Below are 26,235 nucleotides of genomic sequence, written 5' to 3'. Positions count from 1 at the left end.
TATCCTGGGTCGATCCCGGCGGTCTATAGCACACCCCAAGCACTATCCCCGGAGAGGCTCTAGTAGTCCTTTTACCTTGCTTGATTATCGCCCAGACGGACTCTGTGTTATCTATTCCATCCACTATTATTTCTTTACAGCTTATTTCACTATTGACATACAATGCCACCCCCCCACCTTTACCTTTATCCCGGTCTTTCCTAAACAGCGCATACCCCTCCATACCTGCGTTCCAGTCGTGACTGCCATTCCACCACGTTTCAGTTATTCCTACGATATCCGGTTTCAATTCTCGGACCAAGAGCTCCAATTCCTCCATTTTATTACCTAGGCTTCTTGCATTGGTGTACAAACACCCTAATGTATGTTGTTTAGCCTGTCTCCCATTAGTAGCACTGTATGTTGCGGGCCTCTTTGTGTCCGTCCCCCCTGTCCTTCCTATGTCCAATCTCATCTCCCCGGCTATGTCTCCTCTTATTACACTCAGCTTTTCAATACTGGAAACTGGCGTGGAGATTAACTGTGCATCTCCCAACCATCTCCCCAAACTTCCTAGTTTAAAGCTCTTTTGATAAGATGAGCCAGCCTCCCTCCCAGAAGTCTATTTCCTTCCCTACTCAGGTGAAGCCCATCCCGCGAGAACAGGTGTCTGTCCCCGAAAGCCTCCCAGTGGCCATACATCCCAAAGCCCTCTTCTTTGGCCAGCCAATTGCAATCTGGGCTGGCAAATCATCCGTCATTGGCACCTCATCAAACTGCAGGTGTCTTATGAAGAGCTTTGGGTCCTTCAGTGGTGGTACTCCATCCATCATGATGCTAATCTCACTGCAGCTACCCAGGGCCTTCAAAACCTTTGCCTGTTTACAGTGAGCGAGACCAGAAATTAGTGTCTCTCAAATTTTCAGAAGCTGCGTAGAGTTCATGTCTTGCTCCAGGCTCTGCTATATTTAGGGGAAATGGGATAAATAGCAGCATGCTTATTGTTAGTAATTTTCCACGCACTCAAAAATTGGCTCGGTGCTCTTACAAAATGTAAAGATCGGGGCCTTGCCATAGATGGTGCGTGGGATAAATTCAACATGAAACAGGTTGGGTCATAAACAAAGAAAGAGAAAGGACAGGGGTGACAGGAACAAGATCGTTTGATTATGTGGTGTTGAAGGGGTGTATCAGGCTGGAATATGTTAAAATGTACTAGCACCTTTGCTTTTACTGTTATAGCACTAAAGAGTTAATTGTTCAGGATTTGTGTAGTAATCCTGGCTTGCTTTGATCATAGCAGGACAGATTGGAGGGAGTGTCAGACACCAGTTAGTTCTCCTGGAAAACGCTGATTGGGGTAATTGAAGTAAATGATCTAGAGCAGTGTTTCCCAAACTTGGGCTGCCGCTCATGTAGGAAAGCCCCTGGCGGGCCGGGCTGGTTTGTTTACCTGCCGCGTCCGCAGGTCCGGCCGATCGCAGCTCCCACTGGCCGCGGTTCGCTTCTGCAGGCCAATGGGAGCTGCTGGAAGAGGCAGCCAGTAAGTCCCGTGGCCCACGCCGCTTCCAGCAGCTCCCATTGGCCCAGAGCAGCGAACCGCGGCCAGTGGGAGCCGCAATGGGCCGGACCTGCGGACATGGCAGGTAAACAAACCAGCCCGGCCCTCCAGGGGCTTTCCCTACACAAGCGGCGGCCCAAGTTTGGGAAACACTGCTCTAGAGAGACAAGGCAGATGAGATAATATCTTTTATTGGACCAACTTCTGTTGGTGAAAGAGGAAAGCTTTCTAACATCTTGGGTCCCACTGGCTACCCTGATGCTGCAAACAACAATGGAAGTTAATTATCCAATCTGGTGAGGGAGCCACCTAATTGGCTAAAGAACCAATTAGCCCCCCAGCTCAAAAGGGGTAAGAAGGGAACCGGAAGGAAGTTAGAGAGGAGAGGAACAAGGTTAGCTGAGCCCAGTCTCACAGAAGGGAGACCTCAGGACCTGGGGAGGGGCCGAAAGCAGAGGAGACACTGTATACACATACTCTATGCATGTAAACAGCATTGCTGCATAGGACTGTAAAGGTATTGGTGGAGGGAGCATAAATAAATGGTACAATGTGGATACACAACCAGTGGAGTCAGAGCCGTCCCTGTGGTGGTAGAAGGCAGGAATGGAGCTCGCCCTGTTCCACATAGAAATGTTTTAATATGTGTATAACTTTTTTCCTTTTATTTCAATTTTACACTGAAAACTTCTTTGTAACAACTTCCTTTCTGCCCTCTTTCTTTGTGCGGAGGCTTGTAAAATGAAAATCCCTTGCTTTGACTGTATATTAGAGGGTATTAAATGCCTTGTGTGGGAAACAGAAAAAGGCACTTTTAATTGATGGATCTTGGGCTGCTAAAGTCCAATCCTATTTCTCATTTAAGCAAAACAAAACACAGACCAATTGGGAGGAGGAAAGAACAGAAAAATAATAAAATGCATCTTCTGTCTCACTAATACTAGCAATTTAGTTGCTGGAAAATATTGTGTATATGCTCAACCGATCTGTTCTCAATTTCAGTGGCTTGGCTGACCCATTTTTCCTGCAAGGAGCTAGTCTGCGGGAGTTAAAAAACAAAACAAAACTAGTAAACACAAACTCTGTAAAACTGGGACAGGTGCTGAACACAGGGACATCCCCGGTCATTGGAGACAAATAGTAACCCCATGTCTGAATTAAACAAGGGTAGAGTGGCTTCAGTGGCTTCACCCTCATCAGAAGCTAAGCATCAGAGGGGTAGCCATGTTAGTCTGTATCCACAAAAACAACAAGGAGTCCGGTGGCACCTTAAAGACTAACAGATTTACTTGGGCATAAGCTTTCGTGGGTAAAACCCCCACTTCTTCAGATGCATGGAGTGAAAATTACAGATACAAACGTAAATATACTGACACATGAAGAGAAGGGAGATACCTTGCAAGTGGAGAACCAGTGATGACAAGGCCAATTCAGTCAGGGTGGATGTGGTCCACTCCCAATAACTGATGAGGAGGTGTCAATACCAAGGGAAGCTAAATGTTCTTGCTGATTCTCTGGTTGCTCAAGTTCAAGTCACTGTGTCCTTAAAGGAAGCAGCTTAGCATTTACCTCCCTTATATACACTCCATACCAGCCCTCCAAGACACCCATGGTTTGAACCTTATTCTGTTTGCACGTTATAAATGTGATGACGTCATGATCCCTTGTATCTAAGCTACCCTTAATTTTTAGTTCTGTGATCACTTCCTCTTTGTCTATCAAGATGAGGTCTAATGTAGCATTCCCCCATGTTGGCTGCAACACTTTTTAAGTTAGAAAACTGTCATCTATTATATTATAATAAGTTCTGATAACTGAACATAATTTTTAATCCAGTGGATAGATCAAATAATGATAACTTATCACATTCTTCTTCAAGATCCTCTGCATGTGGACCCCACTCATAGTATGCTGGTGCCCCTGCACAGGAGTTCAGAATTCTTTTTTCTCTAGATGTATCCTCGGGAGGCCATGCAGGCCTTTCTCAAGCTCCCCCTCCCAAGAGCATAAGAAGTGGAGAGACCCCAGTCACCGGTTCCTTCACTCTGTATTTAACAGGAATGGAACTGGACAAGGCCCACTTACCCAGCAGACACAGCCACTGGGCCACTTTTTCTGACAATGTAGTGACACACTTTCATAGCCTTCTGGAAAATAAATGTTTTTGATGGTGCTGTCTGAGTGGAATTAAGGATCAGAACTTTGAGATGTAATGATTTTCCAGAGGCAGCCAGCACTGGTGTGCTATGGTACAAAAGGATTGTTCCACGCAGCAGGCAGCGGTGGTTTTCCACCCATCATGAGCCTCAAGATACTAATCTCAGTGCAGATACCCAGTTTCTCCAAAACCTTTGACTGTTTACAATGAGTGAGCCCGAATTGCCCCATTTTACAAAGGCTGAGTAGAATTTCCTACGTTGTTCTATGCTGCACATAGAGCGCTATAGCTAGGGAAAGGGAGTTGATTATTCACAGCTGTGTAGGATTGCTACAGATGACTGTGGCTGCTTTATAATTTATAGCTTTAAAATGAGATGGTTCATGTCAGTCTCACAACCGAGCTGGGATAAAGCTGTGTTTGGAAATATGGCCCTTTTACACTCAGATTTCAGGCCAGAATATTGCTCAAAGACAGGCTTCGGGATTAGAAGGATGAACTGTTTATGGTCTTTGGGAGAGGCCAAATCTCCGTGCCTTTTAGTGCTTAATGACAGCACTCCTTACGCAGTCAATAGCCTTTGATATGGCCAGTGATGAAAGGCTGCTGACCTACATAAAGAAGCCAGCAGCACCAGGAAGACAGAACTCTGCTGGCTCCCACCAAGCAGACCACACAGTCATGATAACCGCGGGAAAATGCATCTGATAAAGTGGGCTGTAGTCCACGAAAGCTTATGCTCTAATAAATTTGTTAGTCTCTAAGGTGCCACAAGTACTCCTGTTCTTTTTGCGGATACAGACTAACACGGCTGCTACTCTGAAACGCGGGAAAATGCAGCAGTATTCTGACCACATTCTGTCCGGCTTCCTTCTCCACCAAAGCAGCCCTTTGTCATTACTAAGATGTCTCGGAGCCTACAGGAAATAATGAAATGGATAAACAGCCATTGGCTCAGACTTAATCCAGGGAAGACAGAATTGATGCTCTTAGGAAGGGAGGAACAGGAGTACTTGTGGCACCTGAGGCCTGGTCTACACTGGGGAAAGGGCGGGGGGGGAAGGGGATCAATCTAAGATACACAACTTCAGCTATGAAAATAGCATAGCTGAAGTCGATGTATCTTAGATCGAATTAAAATTACTTACTTCGCATCCTCGCGGCGCGGGATCGACGGCCGCGGCTCCCCCGTCGACTTTGCTTCCACCTCTCGCCGAGCTGGAGTTCAGCAGTAGAGCGATCGGAGATCGATTTATCGTGTCTACACTACACGCGATAAATCGATCCCCGATAGATCGATCGCTACCCGCCGATCCGGCGGGTAGTGTCGACGTACCCTTAGAGACTAACAAATTTCTTTGAGCATAAGCTTTCGTGGGCTACAGCCCACTTCATCAGATGCATAGAATGGAACATATAGTAAGAAGATATATATACATACAGAGAACACGAAAAGGTGAAGATTCTGAGAAATTTGCCAAAACACTGACTTCATCCTCAGCTGAGGCCAGGCAAATACCACTCATCATGGTAGCCTCAAGGTTGTGCTGGTTTCCTCACTACTCCTGAACATGCAGCTTGCATCCAAGGAGAGCACATTTTACCAGCTTCTACTGCCCAGGAAACTACTACTCTTCCTCTCGGATAGGGACTTGGCTACTCTGTTCTATGCATTCATTGTCTTCAGGTTAGACCTCAACTAGCCCTTGAAGGATGTTTATCGGTAAATGTCAGTGAATGCTGATTTCGCCGTCCACCCCCTTTGATGTAAGGATATTTGCTTAGTATACTTTGATATGCGATGTTGACAATTCGTATTTTAACAGTTATAAAGCTTTAACTTTTGGACTCTACTGTCCTTAAATAATTATCTGACCCTCCCATGATTTCCTGCAACTGCGAAAATTTAAATGGATAAAGATTTTAAAAATTGTTTAAAAATAAACGCTGATATTTTCCATCAACATTATTTAAAAAAAAAATTGAATTCTACTGTGCCTAATTACACCTCCTCTGTCTGGGTACAAAAATAAACATCACCAGCAAGCTGCAAATTGCTTAAAACACAGTAGCATGCTCATTGAGTAACCGAAGCCTGCAGGAATGTTACATCAGCACCCCCCACACACTCTGCTGGCTACATGTTTCTTTCCGAATTGAATTGAAACCTTTCATCATAATGCACCAGACCCTTACCACAACAGATCCTGACTATCTCAAAAACTCTCTGTCCAAGTATGACCCTACAAGATAACTATGCTGGACAGTAACATCACCACAAGGCAGGCCCAGGAGCCAGAACTTTCTGAGCAGCAGAACCTTAGCTATGGGATACCAGAGGGGATCCTATTGTCGTGGAGTCAATTCTTCTCTAAGGCCTTTTCTTAGTACCGTATATACTCGATTATAAGCCGGTTCATTTATAAGCTGACCCCCTCCGAAGATGGATAAGTAAAAATGTTCATAAGCCGACCCTATAATTCAGGGGTCAGCAAACTTTGGCTCCCAGGCCATCAGGATAAGCCGCTGGTTCTGAAGGGGTTCTGGGGGGGCCGGGCCTAGCGGCACGTCTGCAGCCAGCCAGCCCCGGAGCTGCAGCTGCTTTGGAGGCTGTGGGGAGAGCAGCGTGGCCAGAAGCGGAGAGACTCTGGCCCCGCCTCTTCCCTTCTGTGTCTGCTGGATGCGCTGCCTCTCCTTGCTCCCTCTCTATACCCGTTCATAAGCCGACCCCCTTCTCTGATGCTTCCCTTTTTTACTACAAAAAATCGGCTTATGAATGAGTATATACGGTAGTGATTTCTTTCCCCTTAACTCCCTAGTCCTTATGACCAGTCCATAGTAATGAAGTTGGGTTGAGGAAAAATAGAAGAAAGGACAAAAGCACCATAAGCCAGGAAACAAGAGAAGGGGATGTTAAAAATAGGACTCGGGAGAATGAGATAACCTAGCCTGTTCGGGAATACTCAATATCAGTGTGACCAGCTCTTAAGATTTTATCGTGAGTCTCGTGATATCTGGCATTTTCCTTAAAGCGCCAGCCCCTGGGGGAGTATCTCAGCTTGCATGAAAAAAGTAAATTTCTAGGACTCATGGCAATGAAGGAAAGCTTGAAAGCACAAACCAAGAGCACCCTGATAGCTCAGACTGCAAATAAAACACGTCATTTTTTTAACTTATGGTTTTTAAGCCAAATCTCTGGATTTTTGGGGCCAGACTCATGATTTTGAATGGCTGGAGTTAGCAGTACTGAAGTACTACCTTAGATTACCGTCCAGCACGCCAGAACCATGGTGAAAGGTATTTTAGGAATACCTGCGAGAAAGAGAGTAAATGAATTGGATTACAGGGGCTGCTAGTGACTGATGGGCAATCCAGGGCAGGAGAGAGAGAATCTGACATTTCACTGTAAGACTAATACTACGAGCTAGGTGTATGATTCCCCTGCTCACATACGTGTGGCAGCTCGCTGAGAGACAATGCAAGTACACCTCTACCCCGATATAACGCGGTCTTCGGGAGCCAAAAAATCTTACCACGTTATAGGTGAAACCGCATTATATCGAACTCGCTTTGATCCACCGGAGCGCGCAGTCCTCCCTCCCCCTCTGGAGCACTGCTTTACCGCGTTATATTCGAATTTGTGTTATATCGGGTCGCGTTATATTGGGGTAGAGGTGTATAAATAGCAGTGTAGCCATGATAGCATGGGCAGAGGCAATGGTGACATGGCTGAGGATATACTCACTGCTTCAAAATTATATGTATGTAGGACCATTCTATGGACCACTTCCCCTCACGGCACTTGCCTGCCCTGGAAACACATTTGTTTTTCTTTTTAAGATTCTCTTGAAAATAAGCTGTCCCTCTGCAGGAGTTTTATGTTTCTTGATAACTTAAGAACTTCCATCTAACTTCGGATATAATGCTGTTTATACACTCCAAATGATGGGCCCAATTTTCCTGACTGAGAATGTCTAAAACCCCATGACCCTGAAACCTGTCAGGCTGCACGTAGTGTGGAGCAGCCATTCAAGTTGGGGTGAAGGAGTTTTGCCACAAGGGGAGAAGAGGATGCCAGACGTGGTATTTACTCGGTGAATACCTCCGGCCAGTCAAGAGAATACAATTAACATCAGACCAGCATTACTAAAGGTTTGGGAGCTGATTACAATTAGTACATGCAATTACAAATAAGCAACATGGCTATAGAAGACAAGTATGCCTGGTTTGGCGAAGTGAAACATGCCAGAAAAAGTATGTGCATATTGGGAAATCCGAGAGGCTTAGGAAGTAGGATGTAATTGTCTCATTACAGAGAGAGAATCTGGCCTGGAGATGTTTGCACAATGTTGGGGTTTGGATCTTTCCATGCAATGCTAAACCCTCGCAGCTTCTCCTGTTTCTCTCCTGTGCCACTTCCCATTAGCTGCAGCTCCTTCTTCCCAGGGGCAGTTTGTCCACACAATTCCAGTTTCTTAGACTCTGGGACAGGCTCACACAGCCACAAAGACGCTGGAAAATATCCCAGAGACGCTCTGGTCCCAGTTATGCACTGGTTGTAGCCACAGAATTCTTATTAAAAGAGAGGGCTGCCTCTTTACACTGACACACACCATTTGGAATTTATTTTTGCCCGGCTGTCTCCCTATATCTTGGAAGCTGGTGGCACCTCCAGCACCAGTGAAGCACACCCAGAATGTTGTGCGTGTCCCAGAAACTGTCCTCATGTGAGGGCCTGGCAGTGACGTAGCTGTGCCCTTAGAACAGAGATTGAGGAGGGGGGCCATGACAGCAACAGTGGGGAACACACAGCTGTCAGGAAGCCAACCATCCAGTAGCAGTTGTGAAGAGCAGCCTGGCCCAACACTGGGGTAAGGAGAACTGAGCAGCTGTTGTGAAGAGAGACATGGAAAGAAATCTTGAGAAGGGGAATTCAGCTGACTAATCTGGGGAAATCTGATTTGATTGACAGGGGATTTGATTGCCTTGGGGGTTGGTCTTATTGATTTTATGGGGGGAATTGGGTTTGGTAAGATTTTGTTTTACCTTTCATAAAAGAACTTCTTCGAGTCTTGGTTTCCTGGTGACTTGCACCAAGGTTCATCATTTCTGCTAAGAGAGAGTTCATTACTTTGGCAGGCTGTTGGCTGGAATGGCTACCTTGTTGTGTTTCTATAACAATATTTTTTACGAGGATAAGTTTAGAGAAGTATCCTCATTCTCTGCCCATTTTGCTGTTTCTGTAGCTGACCAAAAAAAAAATTCCAAATGTTGCCACGAGGGAGCCTTCAGGCCTTCCCCCCCCCCCCCCCCCCCAAAAGCTGGCCTGAGACCACTGATTCCTTTCATATTGCCCTCAGACTGCACGGATTCTGCATGTGTTCCCTGTTTCCTGATGTAATTCCCTTTATATTAGGTTATATCTGGTTGATTGGGCGAATGACTCCATTACCATGGCAAAAAGAAGAGGTGATAAAAGGCATCCTTTGTGTGGATCTCTGAAAAGGGTGAATTTTTCTGATCGAGATCCATTTACTCTAATAATAGCATATGGACTGGAGTACAAAACGGAAATCCAACGGTGAAATTTAGGGCCTAAACCAAATGTAACTTTAAGAACTGCCATTTTCCTCTGTCAAAAGCTTTTTCTGCATCTGTTCATAAAACTAGATTGAGCTCACTGGTAAAGCCTGTGAAGATCAGGTCTCAAACTCTGTGGACGCTAAATGATAGCTGCCTATTTAATACAAACTCCATCTGGTCTTTGACAAAAGTACCTAGATATATTAACAATCTATTTGCTAGGATGGAAGCATAAATTTTTGCATCTTGATGTAATAAGGAGATGAACCTGTAAAATACACTGTTGGACGAGTCCTTGACCAGATTTTGGGATAACTACAACTTGTTCTTCTCTCCAAGTGTCTGAGATCTTTCTGTTATTTCATTGAAGAGCTTTGTTAATTGTTATGTTAGCTGTGCCCTAAAAAATTCATAGAATTCTGGAGGAAGTCCATCAGGGCCAGTGGATTTACCATTTTTAAGGGACTTAATAACTTCTAGGGCTCTCCTTAATATCTTCCTCCTGGGCTTCTAGCTTTGGGTGTTCTAGTCTGAATATGTTAGCTTTTAGCTAAATATTCCTTTATCAATTTATGGTCAACTGACTCTAGGGAGTAAGGTCTCTTACAGTGGTATGCAAAAGCCTCCTGTCTACCTTTTTGAACCCCTTGTCATGTCCTTTGGGGCTTTCCAGGCTGGAGGAATAATTGTACTTTCTTTTGTATTATTTTTCAGTCTATTAGTTAGTAATTTGTCACTTTCGTTACCCTTTTCATAATGGACTTGTCTTGTGTCTCTGATTGCCTGGTCAGCTTTTTCAGTTTGTAACAAATCTAACTTGCTTCTGGCCTCTATTTTTTATATATTTTCTGTGATTTTTTTTCTGATTTTAAGTTTTTCAACCCTACTAAGTAATGTTTGCATTTCTACTAACATAGGAATCCCCCCCCACCTCGTTTTAATCTAGTCAGCATTGTTTTCTTTAAACTATTGCTTAATTTCTTCTCTAATATCTTGAATTCTTTTCTCTTCACATAGAAGTGGCGTGTTTAATCTCCACCTCATTTTAAGTGTATCTTCCCAAACTGGTACAAGATCTGACCAGATGTAGCCTTGCTGTGCTGATGTTGCTGTGTTAAGCAAGAGATAAGCATTATATCAGTTCTTATATATATTCTGTGTGGCATTGAAAAAAAGTAGACTCTTTCCTTTAGATTCAGACACCTCCCGGAGTCAATCAAATCATGTTTATTCATTAGTGAGATTAGTTCTGTGCCTGATTTTTCTATCCTTTATTATACTGCTGTCTGACCTATGTAACATGGGGTTTTAAATACAATTATAATAATCTCCAATAATAACTCCACCAGAACCTCTAAGATTTGAAAGACTGTTCTGAAAAATGCATCTGACCTTGATTAGAGGCATAAATACTTACTAACTTTAGCATTTTACCACCAACTGTACTTCTAACAAGTAGATCTTTGCCTTCATTATCTATATATTTATCCTTTAATTGGAAAGGTATATGTTTGGCAGTAATGATTGCTACTCCTCTCTTATTTGATGTTCCTGGAGAAAGGTAAGGAATGTAGAACCAGGTACCTTTGTATTTATTATTTCCTCCTTTAGGTGTGTTTCTTAACAAAACATATTTCTGGGGCCTCAGCTTTAATAGCTTGAAAAGTCGTTTGTTTTTTGTTTTCTTTTTAAAATACTGTTAAGACCATTGTTCCACTGGGGAAAAAATCATTCCATGTTGATGGGCCTTGATTGTTCTGTGCCAGGTTCCCAGACAAAGCTTCTGTCCTAGGTGTGAAGTTCCAGTTACAGAATGAATGCTCAAAGGCCTTCTAAAGATCCCATTCAAAACAGATGTTGAACATACAACAGGCATTCCCAAATCAAAAAATGGAATTGATAAACTGATAGGCAGACACGTTCCCCAAACTAGTGAACCTTCCTCATGTGATATTAACTTTGATGAGACCAGTGCCACTGAGTGGTGTGATGATCCAATGGTTCATGGAGGAATGGGAGTAGTGGGTTATATTCCAGACTTTGCCACTGACTTACTGTGTAGGTGTTGGCAAGTCACTTAAGGTCCACATCAACAACTCAAGCCTGGTCTGCACCTAAAACTTAGGTTGACTTTCCTACATCGCTCAGAGCTGTGAACAATTTCACGTCTTGAGCCCCACAGTTAGGTTGACCTAATCCCAGGTATAGACACAACTAGAAGAATTCTTCTGTCATCCTAGCTACAGCTTCTGAGAGGTGGACTACCTACATTGGCAGAAGCACCCCTTTCTCTTCTATCGATGTTGAAAGCATTTAGACTATAGCAACAGCTCTGTAGCTGTACCATTGTAGAAGCTGTACAACAAGACCCTTGAATTTGGGTTTCATCATTTTTTTTCAGTGCCTAGCTTAAGATACCAAGAGCCTGATATTCCAAGGTACTGAGCGCCTGTAGCTCCTAGTGACTTCAATTGAATTTTGGGAATTCAGCACCCCTAGAAATCAAGCCCAAGTATAAGGTTTGGCACCCAAAAATTGGTGGATACTTCTGAAATTGTAGATATTAACCTCTACAGTTTTCCCACATGTGAAGTGGTATTGAGGATATGGTCACTTTTCTGTGAACTGTTTTCAGTTTGTCCTCAGATAAATGCACTATATGAATATTAGCATTCTTTTGCCAAATAGTTGCAGAATTGGGCCTTCACTTTTCTGTACTCGGCACGTACACTGCGTTCCTTCACAGGCCCCTGAAACAGCAAGTTTCTCAAACAAAGAAAAATAATATGTTGAATAATAAGGTAAAAATCACACTTTTCCTTTCTTTCATAGACATGTACGTGGTTTTAGACTTATTAGTACACTATGTCAGGTTCTACCACTCTGTCTGGGAGTTCTATCAAGTAAATCCAAGAGCAGAATTTGACTCTCTTATTATTTCTATACTAATTATGATAGGGGATTTGTTCCAAGCAGGCAGCCCCCTGCACCCGTCTGGAACATGTTGTAATATTGGCACCTATACTTTTTGGCACACTTGACCCATTTAAATTGCTCTCTGGCATAGTAAGTAGTATCGAAACTCTAGTAATCAAATTCAGATTAATTCAATTGTTACTTTACATTTACACTGGTATAATTTCAAGCAGATTGTGGCCCATCATCCATTCTGTCATTCTGACTGCTTCCTTGATAATTGCCATTTAATTGGGCACTAGTAAGACAAGAATCCCCTTGTGGTTTCAGAGACACTAGGTAAATGGTCAGACAGAAAGAAAGAAACATGCCAACAACCCTTAAAAATGTAAGCCTAAGATTTTCCTTGGAAATGCCTGGGATCAGTTCATTGCTTTAGGCTGCGTGCTGCTAAAATATATCACCCAGCAAGGAATTATGAAAGAGCCTCTTTCAACTTGCGCAAGTGATGCTGTTTGTTCAGCTCTGCTTGCTGGTCAATCACATGGGAAAGTTTGGCGCTGCGGGGCATTCTGTTGCCATTACTGATCTTTCTCTCCCCTGACAAATTGGCACTTATGCCTGTTTATTTAGCGGGAACTGCGATAGCCCAAATTATGCATATTAGTGTAAATAAACAGCACCGAGGTTAATTTCAGAAGGGCAGCGCCTGCTGTAAATCAGCTACTAGCTACAGCTAATCTAGTTTCTGGCTGACCAGCGAGTTTGCCCCACGTTGCATGCAGCTGCAAAGTCCACCTTCATGTCTTCTAGCATGAAAATAATCAATGCTGTAGCTGTTCAGTGTGATAAAGACAGAATGGCTGCACGTCAGCAAGTTTTAAGAGCAAATCTACTCTATTCTACTAAGCGTAAAAATGTGAAGTGTCTTGTTCTGAAAAGTTTCAGAAGTTCCCCTTTCCTAACAGCCCCCAACTCCTAACTAGAACTGGTCCAGAATTTTCTAACAAAACAGATTTTTGCTGAAAATGATGATTCATCAAAACCAAAATGTTACCCAGACATGCCCTGAGGTGGGGAGTCCAGAGTTCATAGCTCTGGGGCAGCCCAACCATGTGAACATCCTGGGGTTGAGGTCCCCAGGGCTTCCAGACTTCCTGCCATGGAGCCAAGAGCCTGGATGCCCTAGAACCTGGGGCTCTCAGGGCTTCTAGGCTTCCCACTCCATGGAGGAGGATTTCCCAGGCAGCACGAAGAGTCCCCAGGAGTTGGGGCAACTGGCAGATCTATTTAAAAACAAAACAAATAAAACCAAACAAATTCAGTTTTTCCAAAATCAGGGGTTGGTTTTTTTGTTTTTGTTTTTTCAGAATTCCTTTTCTTTTTTTTCCTTTTCCTTTTTTTCTTCCAGAACTTCCTTTCCTTGGGAAATTTCAAAATTTCTAGTTTTCATTCCAGTTTGCAACAAAATTGTATTCAAATGGTTGGAATTTTCTGAAGAACAAATTCTGGGTTCCTACCAACTCTCCCCCTAACTCCTATTTCCCAAGGATTTTTTCCTCTGTCTACTAATTGGTTCCTTAGCTCCAAGCTATTCTTTTTGATTGACCGTAACGGGCAGGCCTCCCACTGATCATATTCCCATGATCAGAGGGTTCAAATTTGGTGGGTCTCTCTTCTGGGATCAGATCCACTGCTCTGTTTTAATTTAATTTAAAACCGGCCAATGGGAGCTGGAGAGGGAAGGTGGGCGGTGCCTGCGACCGAGAGCCACTTGTGCGCCTCCGCCTAGGAGCCAGACCTGCTGCTGGCCACGTCAGGTGCAGTGCGGTCTGCAATGCCAGGACAGGCACTAAGCCTGCCTCTGCACCCCAGCTGCGCCACTGACTGGGAGCTGCCGGAGGTAAGGCCACGCCCCAACCCTGTGCCTCAATCCTCTGCCCCAGCCCTGAGTCCCCCCAAACCTGGAGCCCCTCCTGCACCCCAAACCTCTCATCCCCAGCCCAGAGTCATGATCCCCTCCTACACCCCAACCCCCTGCCCCAGCCCAGAACCCCCCCCACCCTGAACCCCTCATTCCTGGCCCCACCACGCAGCCCTCACCCCAACCCTCTGCCCCAGCCCTGGGCCCCTCCCACACCCCAAACCCCTCATCCCCAGCTCCGTTGAGTCGCGGGCATCAACAATTTTCTTCAACTGGGTCCCAAAAAAAAAGGTTGAAAACCACTGCTTTATAGGATCTTTGGATGGGGAGGTGTGTGGAGAGGAGGGAAAACTAGTTCACTGCTAGCCCCGAATCACAAGCAAACCAAGAACACTTGCATGTTATGAACCCTCTGAAAGAAGCACATTGTTAGAAAGGGCTTAGGAAAGGGATTTTTGTCTTGCTTTTTTTTCTTTTTCTTATATTAGTCTGCAAACTTCTGGTGCCAAATGATCATTAAAGGAATTAGCCTATGTATGTTCCATTTGTCAAATCCATATTACGGTGTTTAATAGGATTTATTTTCAGGGTCACAGAACAAAGCAAACTATTGCTTTCTGAAATGTTGATGGCCTTTCCAAAAGAAGAAAGTATTGGCTTCCACCTCCTGCCCTAATACTGCCTGGTGTTTCTTAAAGGGATGGTGTCAGGAATTAGGCATTCAATCAAATACAGGACTAGATTCCAATCTTCGTTTTACTGGTGCAAATCTGGAGTAAGTCCATTAAAATCAATATCATTCAGAGTTACACCACTGTAAAAGAGACCAGAATGTGGCTGCCAGCTTTGTTTGGTTCCTGTGCACTTGAATGTGAACTCACTGTCCTCTGCTTTGCCTGCCCGCTCACTATCACGGAGGAAGCTAACAGAAAAGAGGGATAGCACTGTGACACAGCACACTGACACAGGTTTGCTTAGCGTTGTTGATTTCGTATAGGCTCTTACTAATCAGTCCTAGGCATGAGAGGTTTGCTAATTGCATGTATTAAGGTCTTTGCACATTGAACCTTGTTCTTGCTTTTGCTGTCTGTAAACAGACACAGATTTGTCAGGGTTATCACAGCAACGGGAACTCTCCAAGAAGAGCTGTAGGTGAGAATTCTATTCCCATCATTTTGGATGAAATAAAAGATGATGATATTCTCCAAATGGCTGCAACCTGTATGCCACGTGGTAGTTTGCTTATCGAATCCATTTTTCAAAACGTGGTTTCCATTTATATGCATTCAACATGCTTTTTCTACTACATGACAGGGTGATCGTCAATCGTTCGAATCATACACACGGGTGAAAGAACTTTAGAGGCTCAGTAAAGTCAATGGGAGTCTTTCCAGTGACTTCAATACGCTTTGGATCCAGCCCTTACTGTGCAAAACCTATCATCCCCATGCAATTAATAGTACACAAAATGCATCTGTGATGTTACCCAAGGTATAATCTGGACTGATGAACAGCTGTGTCCCCTCAATTCTCCAACCTGGGGTGCCTTTTGCATGGCTTTGCTGTGAGAGCAACCACTCCTGGTCTGTTCTTTCACAGCCTCCTGCATGTAAGTTACTCCCAGATATACAGTTTGAGTGCTGTGGGCAGCCACTCATGTGTTACACTGCAAAGCAACACCAGCAAACTCCCAATCCCAGACTTTCTCCCAGAAATGTACGCCTTGTACTGCCCAGCCCTCTCCTGGACAACACACACTCATATAAAGACCAACATTTAATTAATAGAAAATGATATGCCCAGATCCTGTTATCTCAAATGGAGTTTCCCCAAACACTTCAATCCAAACACGCTGGTTTAGATAAAACAGTAAAACAAGTTTATTAACTTGAGGCCATGAGTGGAGATGAAGGGAGAGATGATTTAGGAAATCTCTTCTCTTTTCTTATAGTTCCTTCTCTTTTTGTAGGTCATCTCCAGCTACTATTCAGGAGACAGGAAGTCTGTGTGGATGGGAACCCCAAGCCGAAAGTAGATTTTTCACCTACACTCTCTTTCCTGCCAAAGAATGGCCATTTAACCATATTATGGCCCATTTCATCTTGTTGTCACCTAGCTGAGGCACTGGCTAGCCTTTTGTCTCTGGAGAACCAGTTTATGACTGATCTCCAGATTTAGAATATGTCTTAGTAGCAGCCTACAGTAGAATCTTACAACTTTACATACAACATTGCCACACATCTTTTACTAACACAATAATGATCAGCAAATTATGAGTTTCAAATGATACCTCACAAGGGGTGAACATAGGGGTACAGACTGTCACAGCGTCTACACAGATATTTTCATGCGCAAAGTTACGCCTTCGCCGATGGAGGCTGAGGTGAGGCCACATTGAAAGGCAGGCCCCTCGTGTCATTACAAATGTGTGGCTAAGACAACTTTAGTGTATTTGTCTTATATTATGATGGGACCTTTCTTTTTCTTTTTTCTCATTCAGAATTTTGGCCCCTTCTTAATTAAATTGTAATTTTCAATAGACAATGACTGACCAATAACAATCCTCTTTCAACTGAACAAAATAAAGGTTGGGAGTTATTTTTAGTATGAATAATTTGGTTTCTCCGGCTTTGATAATATTTAAAGTAGGATAAAATTAATCGATGACTGAATGAAATGGAAGGTCCTGTCCTGAGTAATAGAAGCTGTAAAGATAACTTTATTAGTCTGAAAACACCGTGCCTGGTATTCCAGATGAATGTGTTACTCTGTTATATAGACTTTGAATTTGAAGAAGGGGTGTTGTCTGGTACTTAGAGCCAGGCAATAACTCCTGCGTTCCACTTTTGTCTATACCACTCACTGTGAGACTTTGAGCAGGTCCTATGTGTCTCCCAATCCCAAACACAGAAATTTGCACAAGGCTGGACATTAGACTAGCTTCTGCTAGAGCAGGGGTGGCCAACATGTGGGTCCGGAGCCACATGCGGCTCCTTGTATAGGCACTAACTCCGGGGCTGGAGCTACAGGCGCCAACTTTCCAATGTGCCGGGGGGTGCTCACTGCTCAACCCCTGGCTTGGCCACAGGCCCTGCCCCCACTCCACCCCTTCCAGCACCCTCCCCTGAGCCTGCCGTGCCCTTGATCCTCCCCTCTCCCCCTTCCCAGAGCCTCCTGCATGCCACGAAACAGCTGATCGGGAGGTGCGGGGAGGGAGGGAGAGGCACTGACTGGCAAGGCTGCCAGGGAGTGGGAGGGGCGGAGCTGATGGGGGGCTGCTGATGTATTATTGTGGCTCTTTGGCAATGTACATTGGTAAATTCTGGCTCCTTTTCAGGCTCAGGTTGGCCACCCCTGTGCTAAAGCTAGAGAATTAAAGGCCCAATCTTGTTCCTAACTGAAGTCAATAGGAGTTTTGCCATTGAGTTACGTGAAAATGGAATCAGGCCCTTGATAGTTACACAGAAGGACACTGTGAGATCATAGTGCCACTGACACATGTTTCAAAGGGAAAATGTGAACTCAAGGGGAAACAAAATTAAGAAACACAGAAAGGTCATTTTAATCAGTTCTTGATTTATCCAGTTGTGACAGCAGTACTTCACGGAACAGAAAACAGCTCAACTTGGCAAGAGCTTTCCTTTTTCTAAAGAGGTTTAATTTTAATCAGTGACCTGGAGTGCCCATAGTAGGGCACCCTGCATGATGTAAAAAGCTAGTGCTACTTGTCATAAAAATTTTCCATTTTGTAACAGCTCTGGTCTGTGTCCAAAGGGTTTTTTCAGCTCTGCTGACAGCATATTATTTGACAATGTATAGTTGTTTTTAAAGAACGCTTCTAAAGCAAAGCTCTCAAAAGTAGCAAACTGAAAAGGCAGAAAAGCTCGCCCTCTTCTGATCACGCTTCTCCGTTTCCCCCTCCTTTTCTTTGAGAAAGTTTGTGACATTTTGCGACTATGTGTGCAAAGGCAGACCACTATGCCTGTCTTGGGGCCCATTGAAAACAAAAGGGCTATATACAGGTGCAGGTTCCACCCACATCTATGTCACTACAGGATCAGGACTTAGTGCGCATGTTGAACATACTTCCTGAGCCTGTTTAAAGTGCAGTTGTACTATGAAAAATGGCACCTTGTTACTCGAGTGGCTTGTATTCAGAGACACATCTACTCTAGTGACCAACAAGTTTTAACTGCTTTTTATTTCTAAAAGCCTACACAACTGTGAAGGAGCTGGATTCTGTTAATGTTTTCACTGAACATAACATAAGAATGGCCGTACTGGGTCAGACCAAAGGTCCATCCAGCCCAGTATCCTGTCTACCGACAGTGACCAATGCCGGGTGCGCCAGAGGGAGTGGACCTAACAGGCAATGATCAAGTGATCTCTCTCCTGCCATCCATCTCCATCCTCTGACAAACAGAGGCTAGGGACACCATTCCTTACCCATCCTGGCTAATAGCCATTAATGGACTTAACCTCCATGAATTTATCCAGCTTTCTTTTAAACCCTGTTATAGTCCTAGCCTTCACAACCTCCTCAGGCAAGGAGTTCCACAAGTTGACTGCAGTTAATTTATGTTATCTACACTCCTATTAAGTCCTCTAGAGCCAGACTAACTTGAGTGAGAGCAGTCATGCTGCAAAATAATGCGGCAGAGTTATATTAGCAGCTGATCAGCTGTGCTAATTTGAGTTGCCTATGCCCCCTGACAGTGAGTTGAAAGCATTACCCCACTTAAGGGTTTTTGTGTGTGGACAGGACTCCAGTTATAACTAGTGTTTTGCCCCTAACTCATGTTAACTCAGATGTAAAGACAAGCCCTAAGTATCGACCACAGAATTGTGTACTGTGTTCCAATCATTTATACCTGTGTACACTTGCTGAAAGCAATTTGGATGAACTGGTATAACTGAGGGGGGATAATTTAGCCTGCAGAATGTTTATTGCTGATGATGATGGTCCAGAAAGAAACAGCTCAGCTTGACCGTTTGAACCCAGTTTGATTTCTGCAAGGGGATTAAAAAAAAAAGTCTCTCGTAAAATGTGTTGTGCATTCACTGACAATAACCTGAAATTCCAGACTACCACTTTTCATCGTCTTTCGGTGTAGAATGGTATTTTAAAAGATGCTGTCAGGATAAGAATATATTTAAAATTTTCTATAACACTCTAGATTTTTAAAGTGGAAAGAATTTTACCATCTAATAGCCTCGCCTCACTTCTTTATTGTTTTACTTTTTGCACGACATTCATTCTGGAGAAAACAGACTAGTCACTTCATTTTTATTATCAATCTGCCTGCCTCACTTTCTGCCCTTGCACAAAGCCGTTTGTGTTGCAAATGCGGCCGGGGAAGCTTAAACCCATACTAAACATAATCCATATTTTCATTGACCTTGAAAAAGAAATTACGAAAACACTTCTGTTTAAATATCTAAAACCGTTTGCTGGCTTTTGGGAGTTAGTGTTTGGTTGGTTGGTTGATTTTACTCCAAATCTAAATGTTGGGCTTAATTTTAACAGAGTAAAAAAGCAAATAATAAAATAATACTTGACTATTCTTCCAGTGTTCCCTAGCATACTCAAACCGTAGACACATATGTGAGGTATCCACTAGAGAAGTTCCATTGACATCCAGGGCATGTGCTGTAAAGCACAGCTGAATTTAGCCCTTTGACTCAAATGCATGAGTAATGTCAGCAAATGTTTTCATCTTTTTTTTAAAAACTTTTTTAAACACACACCTCTGTATCTAGATCAATATACAGAGCGAATTGTATATAAATATAATAAATTACATAAAAACTCCTCCTCCCTTGAATAAACTGTCATTTATTCTCCCTTCGTTTTTACCACTGCCCCTTACTTCCGCACCAGGAGGTGGCTACTTTTGTTACCAGCCCAGAGACTGAGTCCTCCTTGTTCAAACCAGACACTAGGCCCTCTGTGTAATTTCTTTTTCCCCTCCAGAATTGTCGGATGGAGACGAAAATTGCAATACCAGGTGGCCTCCAACCGCTCACTTTCTAAAAATATCACTGTAATAACACGGAGGTGCTAAATGCTGCCAAGTGGCAAAAGAAGCTCTCTGAACTGCGACTCGTTTCATACGCTCTTAGGTTAGGGCAGCCATCTCATTTTTAAAATCTAGAGTGTCCTTTCCCGCAGTTAGAAAGTTTAGATTTTCATCTCTCCCAAATAACCTCTCCTGAGGGTATTGTGCCGTATGATGGCAGTCAGATGGCCTGCTTCATGTGAGGTAATCTGGCATTTAAGGATTAGGATTGTGATGAAGGTTTCTCTTTAAATTCTACATACTTTCTGAGGGCCCTTGTGGTTTAATGGACCAAGATGGGGCTGAGATTCAGGACCACTGGGTTCTGGCCCTCACAGTCCAGGCTTTATGATCTTGAGCAAGTCACATAGCCAACATTTTCAAATGTGGGTGCCTCAAATTAGATATTAAATCCACATTTAAGCACTTAAATACGGGTGGTCTTATGTGAGCACCAAGTTCCCAGTGGCATAAGTCCACTTTTATGTGAAGGGAACATTGTCAAAAGCGCAAGAGGGTATGTCTACATAGCCGACGGGAACAAGCTTCCCAGTCCAGATTGACAGACCCGGGCCTAGCAAGGCTAGCGCTAGTCTCTAAAAATAGCTGTGTAGCCCCTGCTTTGAAGTTATAGCTGGAGCTTGGGCTTTGAAACCCATCTCCTCCCTGAGGGCATCGACCCTGGCTGGGTGGCTTACGCCAATATGCTGTGTAGACCTGCCCAAGATGATGAGGCTAAATAAACCCCAGTGATTTTTAGGCTCAGATCATTTCAGTGCTTTTGAAAAATCTAACCTAAGTACTTAAGTACAGATTTTTTTTCAGACCAGCCCATTTTAAAAGTAATTCAAATCGACAGTGTTTGTTCCCTTAATAAATGTCAATCTGAAAACAGTTCAAAATTCACTGCTCCAGACCAGTCATTTCCATTTTCTTTTTGACCACTAGATGGCTTCCCAGTATAACAGATAAAGAAAGATGAACTCCATATGAATTCGTTTGTGGACTTAATTTGGTAAAGCCTTTACTTTTACCTTTTTCATCACTGGTTTACACAAAATATGCAATCATAAAAATGTCGTTTTAAAAAGCAGCTTTTTCCAAGGTTGTTGAATCAAAGACACCATTGATAAAAATAGCAGGGCGGGGGACGGCGTCCTTTGTTTTTAGCTCCACATGAATGAGATGGCAAGTATCAGAGGAGTAGCTGTGTCAGTCTGTATCCACAAAAACAACGAGGAGTCCGGTGGCACCTTAAACATTAACAGATTTATTTGGGCATAAAAAAAACCCACTAAGAGGTTTTTTTACCCACAAAAGCTTATGCCGCAATAAATCTGTTAGTCTTTAAGGTGCCGCCGGACTCCTCGTTGTTTATGAATGAGATGAGCATTCCTAACTGTAACCACAATTATTAGCTGTGTATACTTAGCGAATGTGCAAACAGACCCTCCTCAAGAGCGTTTACACCATGAAACTGAATATAAAACAACCAAACACTTGCTTGACCAATGCAAAACAACCAAGTCAAGAGACCTGATTACAACACATTTGCCCCTTCACCCAATTACAACATGGCTTTATCGTATTGATGTGACCTAAATGTGTTGTAACCTTGCCCTGTACCTGGGCTAAAGCCTGGGACAAGTGAAGGGAAAATGAATGGGCAGAGTTTCAAAGGAGCTCCACTCCCCCTTAGGCAAATGAAGTGACCAAAAGTGACTCCCTTTGAGGGAAGCAGTCTCCCTGGCTCTGTTTTAGCCCACAAAAGCTTATGCTCAAATAAATGTTAGTCTCTTAGATGCCACAAGTACTCCTCCTTCTTTTTGCTGCTACAGACTAACACAGCTGCTACTCTAAAACCAGTTCTCATTGACTCCTGTGTTGTGAACTTGGTCCACTAGGAACTGGATTAAATCTTCCAAATTAATTCCATACAGCCACCATCAAATGGTAACAGATTTCAGTCCTTAACCAGCCTGTGCTGCCTGGATCCAGACCCAGGAACCAAGGGGTGAAAGCATCTATCCCATTACCAACTTCCTAGCCTTGCCAGGGGATCTTCTGTTTTTCTACCCCACATTAAGCTGAAACTCTTAGGACCAGATGAGTCCCTTGAATTGACCCTTAACCCCAATTTCTCTTGCTTTTGTTGGGCTCAAGTAAGATCACTGCATGTTATCTGAAATTTATTAACGTGGAGGAGGAGGTTAGCTGGCTCTCTCTGTTACAATGCTCTTCAATTACAGCCACAAGCCCAACGTGGCATGCAGCAAGTCTTGGCTTGCAGGCTTGCAACCCAGAGAGTGTCTGTTTCAGTGTGTGTGTGAGTTTATGTGCAGTGGCTCAGAGATAGCTCTGGGGGGAGGGGAGAGCAAAGCCAGCCACTCAGAAACAGTAGTAAAATCTCCCCAACACTTTAACTGTCAATCAGGCTCAATGGGGTATAAAACCTCCCCGGCGCTGCAGCTGTGATAGGCAGAGAGCGCAATGGGGAGAAATGAATAAGAACCCGGGCTGTGATCAAGTGAAAGAAACAGGAGAAGGGGGGGAGAGAATTAATCAGCTCTGCCTTTTGCACCAGGCTCAGAAGAGAAGTGCCTGTAGATACTTATACATATATATATATTTAAGAAACCGACAACCACCTTACACTGAATAGACCCTTTCTTAAAGAGAAAGTCCTGGCAAGCCTTAAGCAATTTCCTGAGTCTAAGAATAGACATGGGCTGTCTGGAAGGCACTGCAGGCTGAAATGTGGAGACCTAGGTTGCTTTATTTTTTTTTATTATTTTTTTAAAAATAAAACCCTGCCATTTGGAAACTGGATTTTAATTTTGCACTTTTAAACTGTAGGGGTTGGTGGGGTTTATTTTTTCTTCCACCCCCCCCCCCCCCCATCTCTCTCTCTTTTTTTAACTTAAACAAACTCTTTGTCCTCCTCCAGTAGAAAAACATTTTACCTGCATGTGACAATCCCAAAGGGAGCTGAGCAGCGAGAGAGGGGAAGCAACTATCTTCTGCACCATTTTACTCCTACCCCCCACGGTTGTTTTTTTTTTCTGGTGGGAGGGGGGGAGAAGGATCTTTCCCGGCCAAGGTTTTCTCTCCCCAGGTTTTGGAAGGGGCTTGAAGACTGTTCCCCCTATTGGTGGGGGAAGGAAGAGGGCGTGTTGCCCTTCATACTCTCTTGCTTTGGTTTTGTGAAGGGCTGAAACAGTTTTGGGGGTGTGGGGTCTTCCTGCCCCGCCTGGATCAAGAGGATGGTTTGGAAATGGCTGGGCGCTTTGCTGCTTTTCCCCGTGCAGATGGTCTATTTGGTGGTCAAAGCTGCCGTGTGCATTCTGCTGCCGGCCAGGCTCCGGGACTTGTCCGGGGAGAACGTGCTGATCACCGGCGGGGGCAGAGGCATCGGTCGCCACCTGGCCAGGGAGTTTGCTAAGCGAGGAGCCAGAAAGGTGAGGACTGGGGGGTAGTGGGGGGGAATGAGTGGGGGGGGGCAGCCCCCCGCCCTCGGCCGCCACCTGCTGCTGCTACCAGGTCTCCCTGCGGGTTGACTGGGAGAAACAGACCCCCAAACCCACCCACCCTGCCCCGGGTTCAGCAGGGAGAAGGGGGGAAGAGGGCGGCTGCTTTGCACCCCCCCCCCTCCGCCATCCCAGCCCTGCTACCTTGGCGTCTGTGTCCTCAGAGCCTGGCCCCCCTCGCGCATCTGCCCCTGCTGCAGAGGGGTCTGTCTGGACCCGGGTCCGGGTTTTGCGCCGGGGAGGAACTGGAGTGGCGTTTTCTGTTTACACGGTTGTGTCTCCGCTGGGGCGCGGAGCGCACTCGGAAGGGGTGGGCGTGGGGCTCGGTTCGGGGTTGGGCACGGGGGCACCCGCTGCCTGAGAGTAGGGTGACCAGACGTCCCGATTTTATAGAGACAGTCCTGCTATTGGGGGCTTTGTTTTATATAGGTGCCTATTACACCCCCCACACCCTTCCCGATTTTTCACACTTGCTGTCTGGTCACCCTACCTGAGAGGCAGGGAATCAATGCTGCTGATCCTCTCCTCTTACAGCGTTTAGACGGGATCCTGGTCCGATTCCTAAGCGCCTGGAAAGGGGGCAGAGCTCGGCTTTTGGGGAGAGGGGGAGGGGCAGCCCTAAGCGGCCAGGTTCAGTTCACCCTGGTGGCTTTCCACTGAAAATCAGTCTTTAAACACCCCCCACCCTTGTGCTGTTTGCTCCCCAGAATCATTGGAAGTGGGGGGAGTTAAGGGGGGGGGAGGAAGAGGGTAAGAATCTAAGTTGCCATGTAGGGGCTCTGGAACAGTTTGTGTAGTGGGGGTGCTGAGAGCCACTGAACCAAAGTGTAAACCCTGTATATGATGGAATCCACTTCAAGCCAGGGGGGGGGGCGGCAGCACCCCAGTTCCAGCACCTATGCCGGGATGTGAGGCTGAATGCGTTTCTCCCCTTGAAAAGAGCTGGGGATGAGTCACTGAGTTACCCAGAGCAATCACATAGGAACTTCAGTTTTTCACTGGCCCTGGTGAGTCCAAAGGTGGGACTCCGGAAAGCAAACACCACAACATGGCTTAGATAGATTTATACTTTAGCTGCTATGAAGGGGCTGGCAGGAATCCCCCACAGTCAGCTCCTAGGAGACCATCACATAGTGCATGGAGATGGAGTAAATATCTATTCAAAGTAAATCCTGTATGCAACTTGCAGGGTGTATGTGTGCGTTTGCCAAGATTCACCTGTCTACAGATTAGCCTTGTGTGTGGCATTGAGATTTACCTGCATCTAGCTGTGAGGGGTGTGTGGCTTGAGGTGTGCCTTGTGTTCAGCTTTGAGTTTTGTATGGGTTTGAGTTTAAAACCCTGCATTGAGATTTACAATTCCTTGGAGGCTGAACATACAAGTCATTGAACTTTGGACCTAGACAATCTGCTGACAGTGTACTTTCATCATCTATTAAAATACCATGATTCCTGACTTATTTATTTTGTCAGACTGGTGGCTAAGCCTGGCTGCGCTATGAAAGTATCACCATTTCTGTAACTGTTGGAGACAGAACAATGGTAATAAGCCCCAATACATTAATTGACATGGGTGGAGGGAAAGGGAGCTGTTTTCACTGAGGGTGTAGAGCTGAAACCAAAACAATTGTCATTTGTTTCACAATACAGTTCATTTGTATATTAAGTCATATAGAGAATCATAAAATGTCTCTGAGAGAGGGGTAAACCTGACTAGAAGGTGATAAAGTATTTGAGAGTTTAGTACTTTCTATGAAAATATGCCCATGTTATCATTTATGTGGTGGTACGTGGCCAGAGAGAATATGTTCTGGCTTTGCTCTCCATGTCTTCTTTTCTGGCTATCATCTGTCTCAGGAACTGTCTTCACTGAGAACCTTGGGCAAATGTCACCATTTCATAGAATATCAGGGTTGGTAGGGACCTCAGGAGGTCATCTAGTCCAACTCCCTGCTCAAAGTAGGACCAATCCCCAGACAGATTTTTACCCCAGATCCCTAAATGGCCCCCTTAAGGATTGAACTCACAACCCTGGGTTTAGCAGGCCAATGCTCAAACCACTGAGCTATCCTTCCCCTGCTCCGTTATCCCATTAACTCTAATGGAGTTTCACTGAGCACAATTTGGCCCCTTTGTGTAACAGATGGTGGTCTGTATATAAAGCAGGAATTCTCAGAGTGGAACTTGACTCATAAACCCAACTGTATTCCTCCCTCAGTATTTGTTTAGGGAACGTTTTCATAACTTCCACTGTCTGGTCCTGAGATTTAACTGGTCTCCCTTTTACTTCAAAAGCTGACTTCCTCCATGTGATGCAGTATCTTCATAAAGGATGCAACCCATCTCTTAATTTATCAGTCTCCTTGATTTTGCGTTTTGGTTGTAAACAACTGGAAAGAATTGCAAAAAAGTTTTTAAACAAAATAATTAAAATTGCATATTCTAGTATGTTGCCAAGAGACACACAGGAGTTAAATATTCTATTGTCCTGCGATTCCTCTCCCATTAGAGTTAATTACTTCAGATAA

General features: G+C 44.4%; 1 protein-coding gene and 1 long non-coding RNA gene across 3 annotated transcripts in view; one reads left to right on the top strand and one right to left on the bottom strand.

Moving 5' to 3' along the window:
- Positions 1 to 678: 678 nt before the first annotated feature.
- LOC117867784 lies at positions 679 to 24,271 on the bottom strand. Its single transcript, XR_004643501.1, has 3 exons — positions 23,852 to 24,271; positions 8,745 to 8,807; positions 679 to 857 (listed from the first exon to the last, which is right to left on the bottom strand). It is a non-coding gene; the product is annotated as an uncharacterized LOC117867784 (long non-coding RNA).
- The window catches only part of DHRS3 (dehydrogenase/reductase 3), a 41,470-nt gene continuing 37,883 nt past the window's right edge, over positions 22,649 to 26,235 (top strand). Inside the window, exons 1-2 of one of the 2 annotated variants that reach the window (XM_034753046.1) lie at positions 22,650 to 22,949; positions 23,489 to 23,638. In XM_034753046.1, coding sequence (XP_034608937.1) covers positions 23,489 to 23,638 — 150 coding nt within the window. In that variant the 5' untranslated portion in view covers positions 22,650 to 22,949. Of the gene's footprint in view, positions 23,639 to 26,235 lie in introns of both variants that reach the window. The other variant, XM_034753045.1, reaches the window with a different exon arrangement.

Source organism: Trachemys scripta, chromosome 19 (genome assembly GCF_013100865.1).
Source record: "Trachemys scripta elegans isolate TJP31775 chromosome 19, CAS_Tse_1.0, whole genome shotgun sequence".
Lineage (NCBI taxonomy): Eukaryota > Metazoa > Chordata > Testudines > Emydidae > Trachemys > Trachemys scripta.
This window is presented reverse-complemented; position numbering and strand designations above follow the sequence as displayed.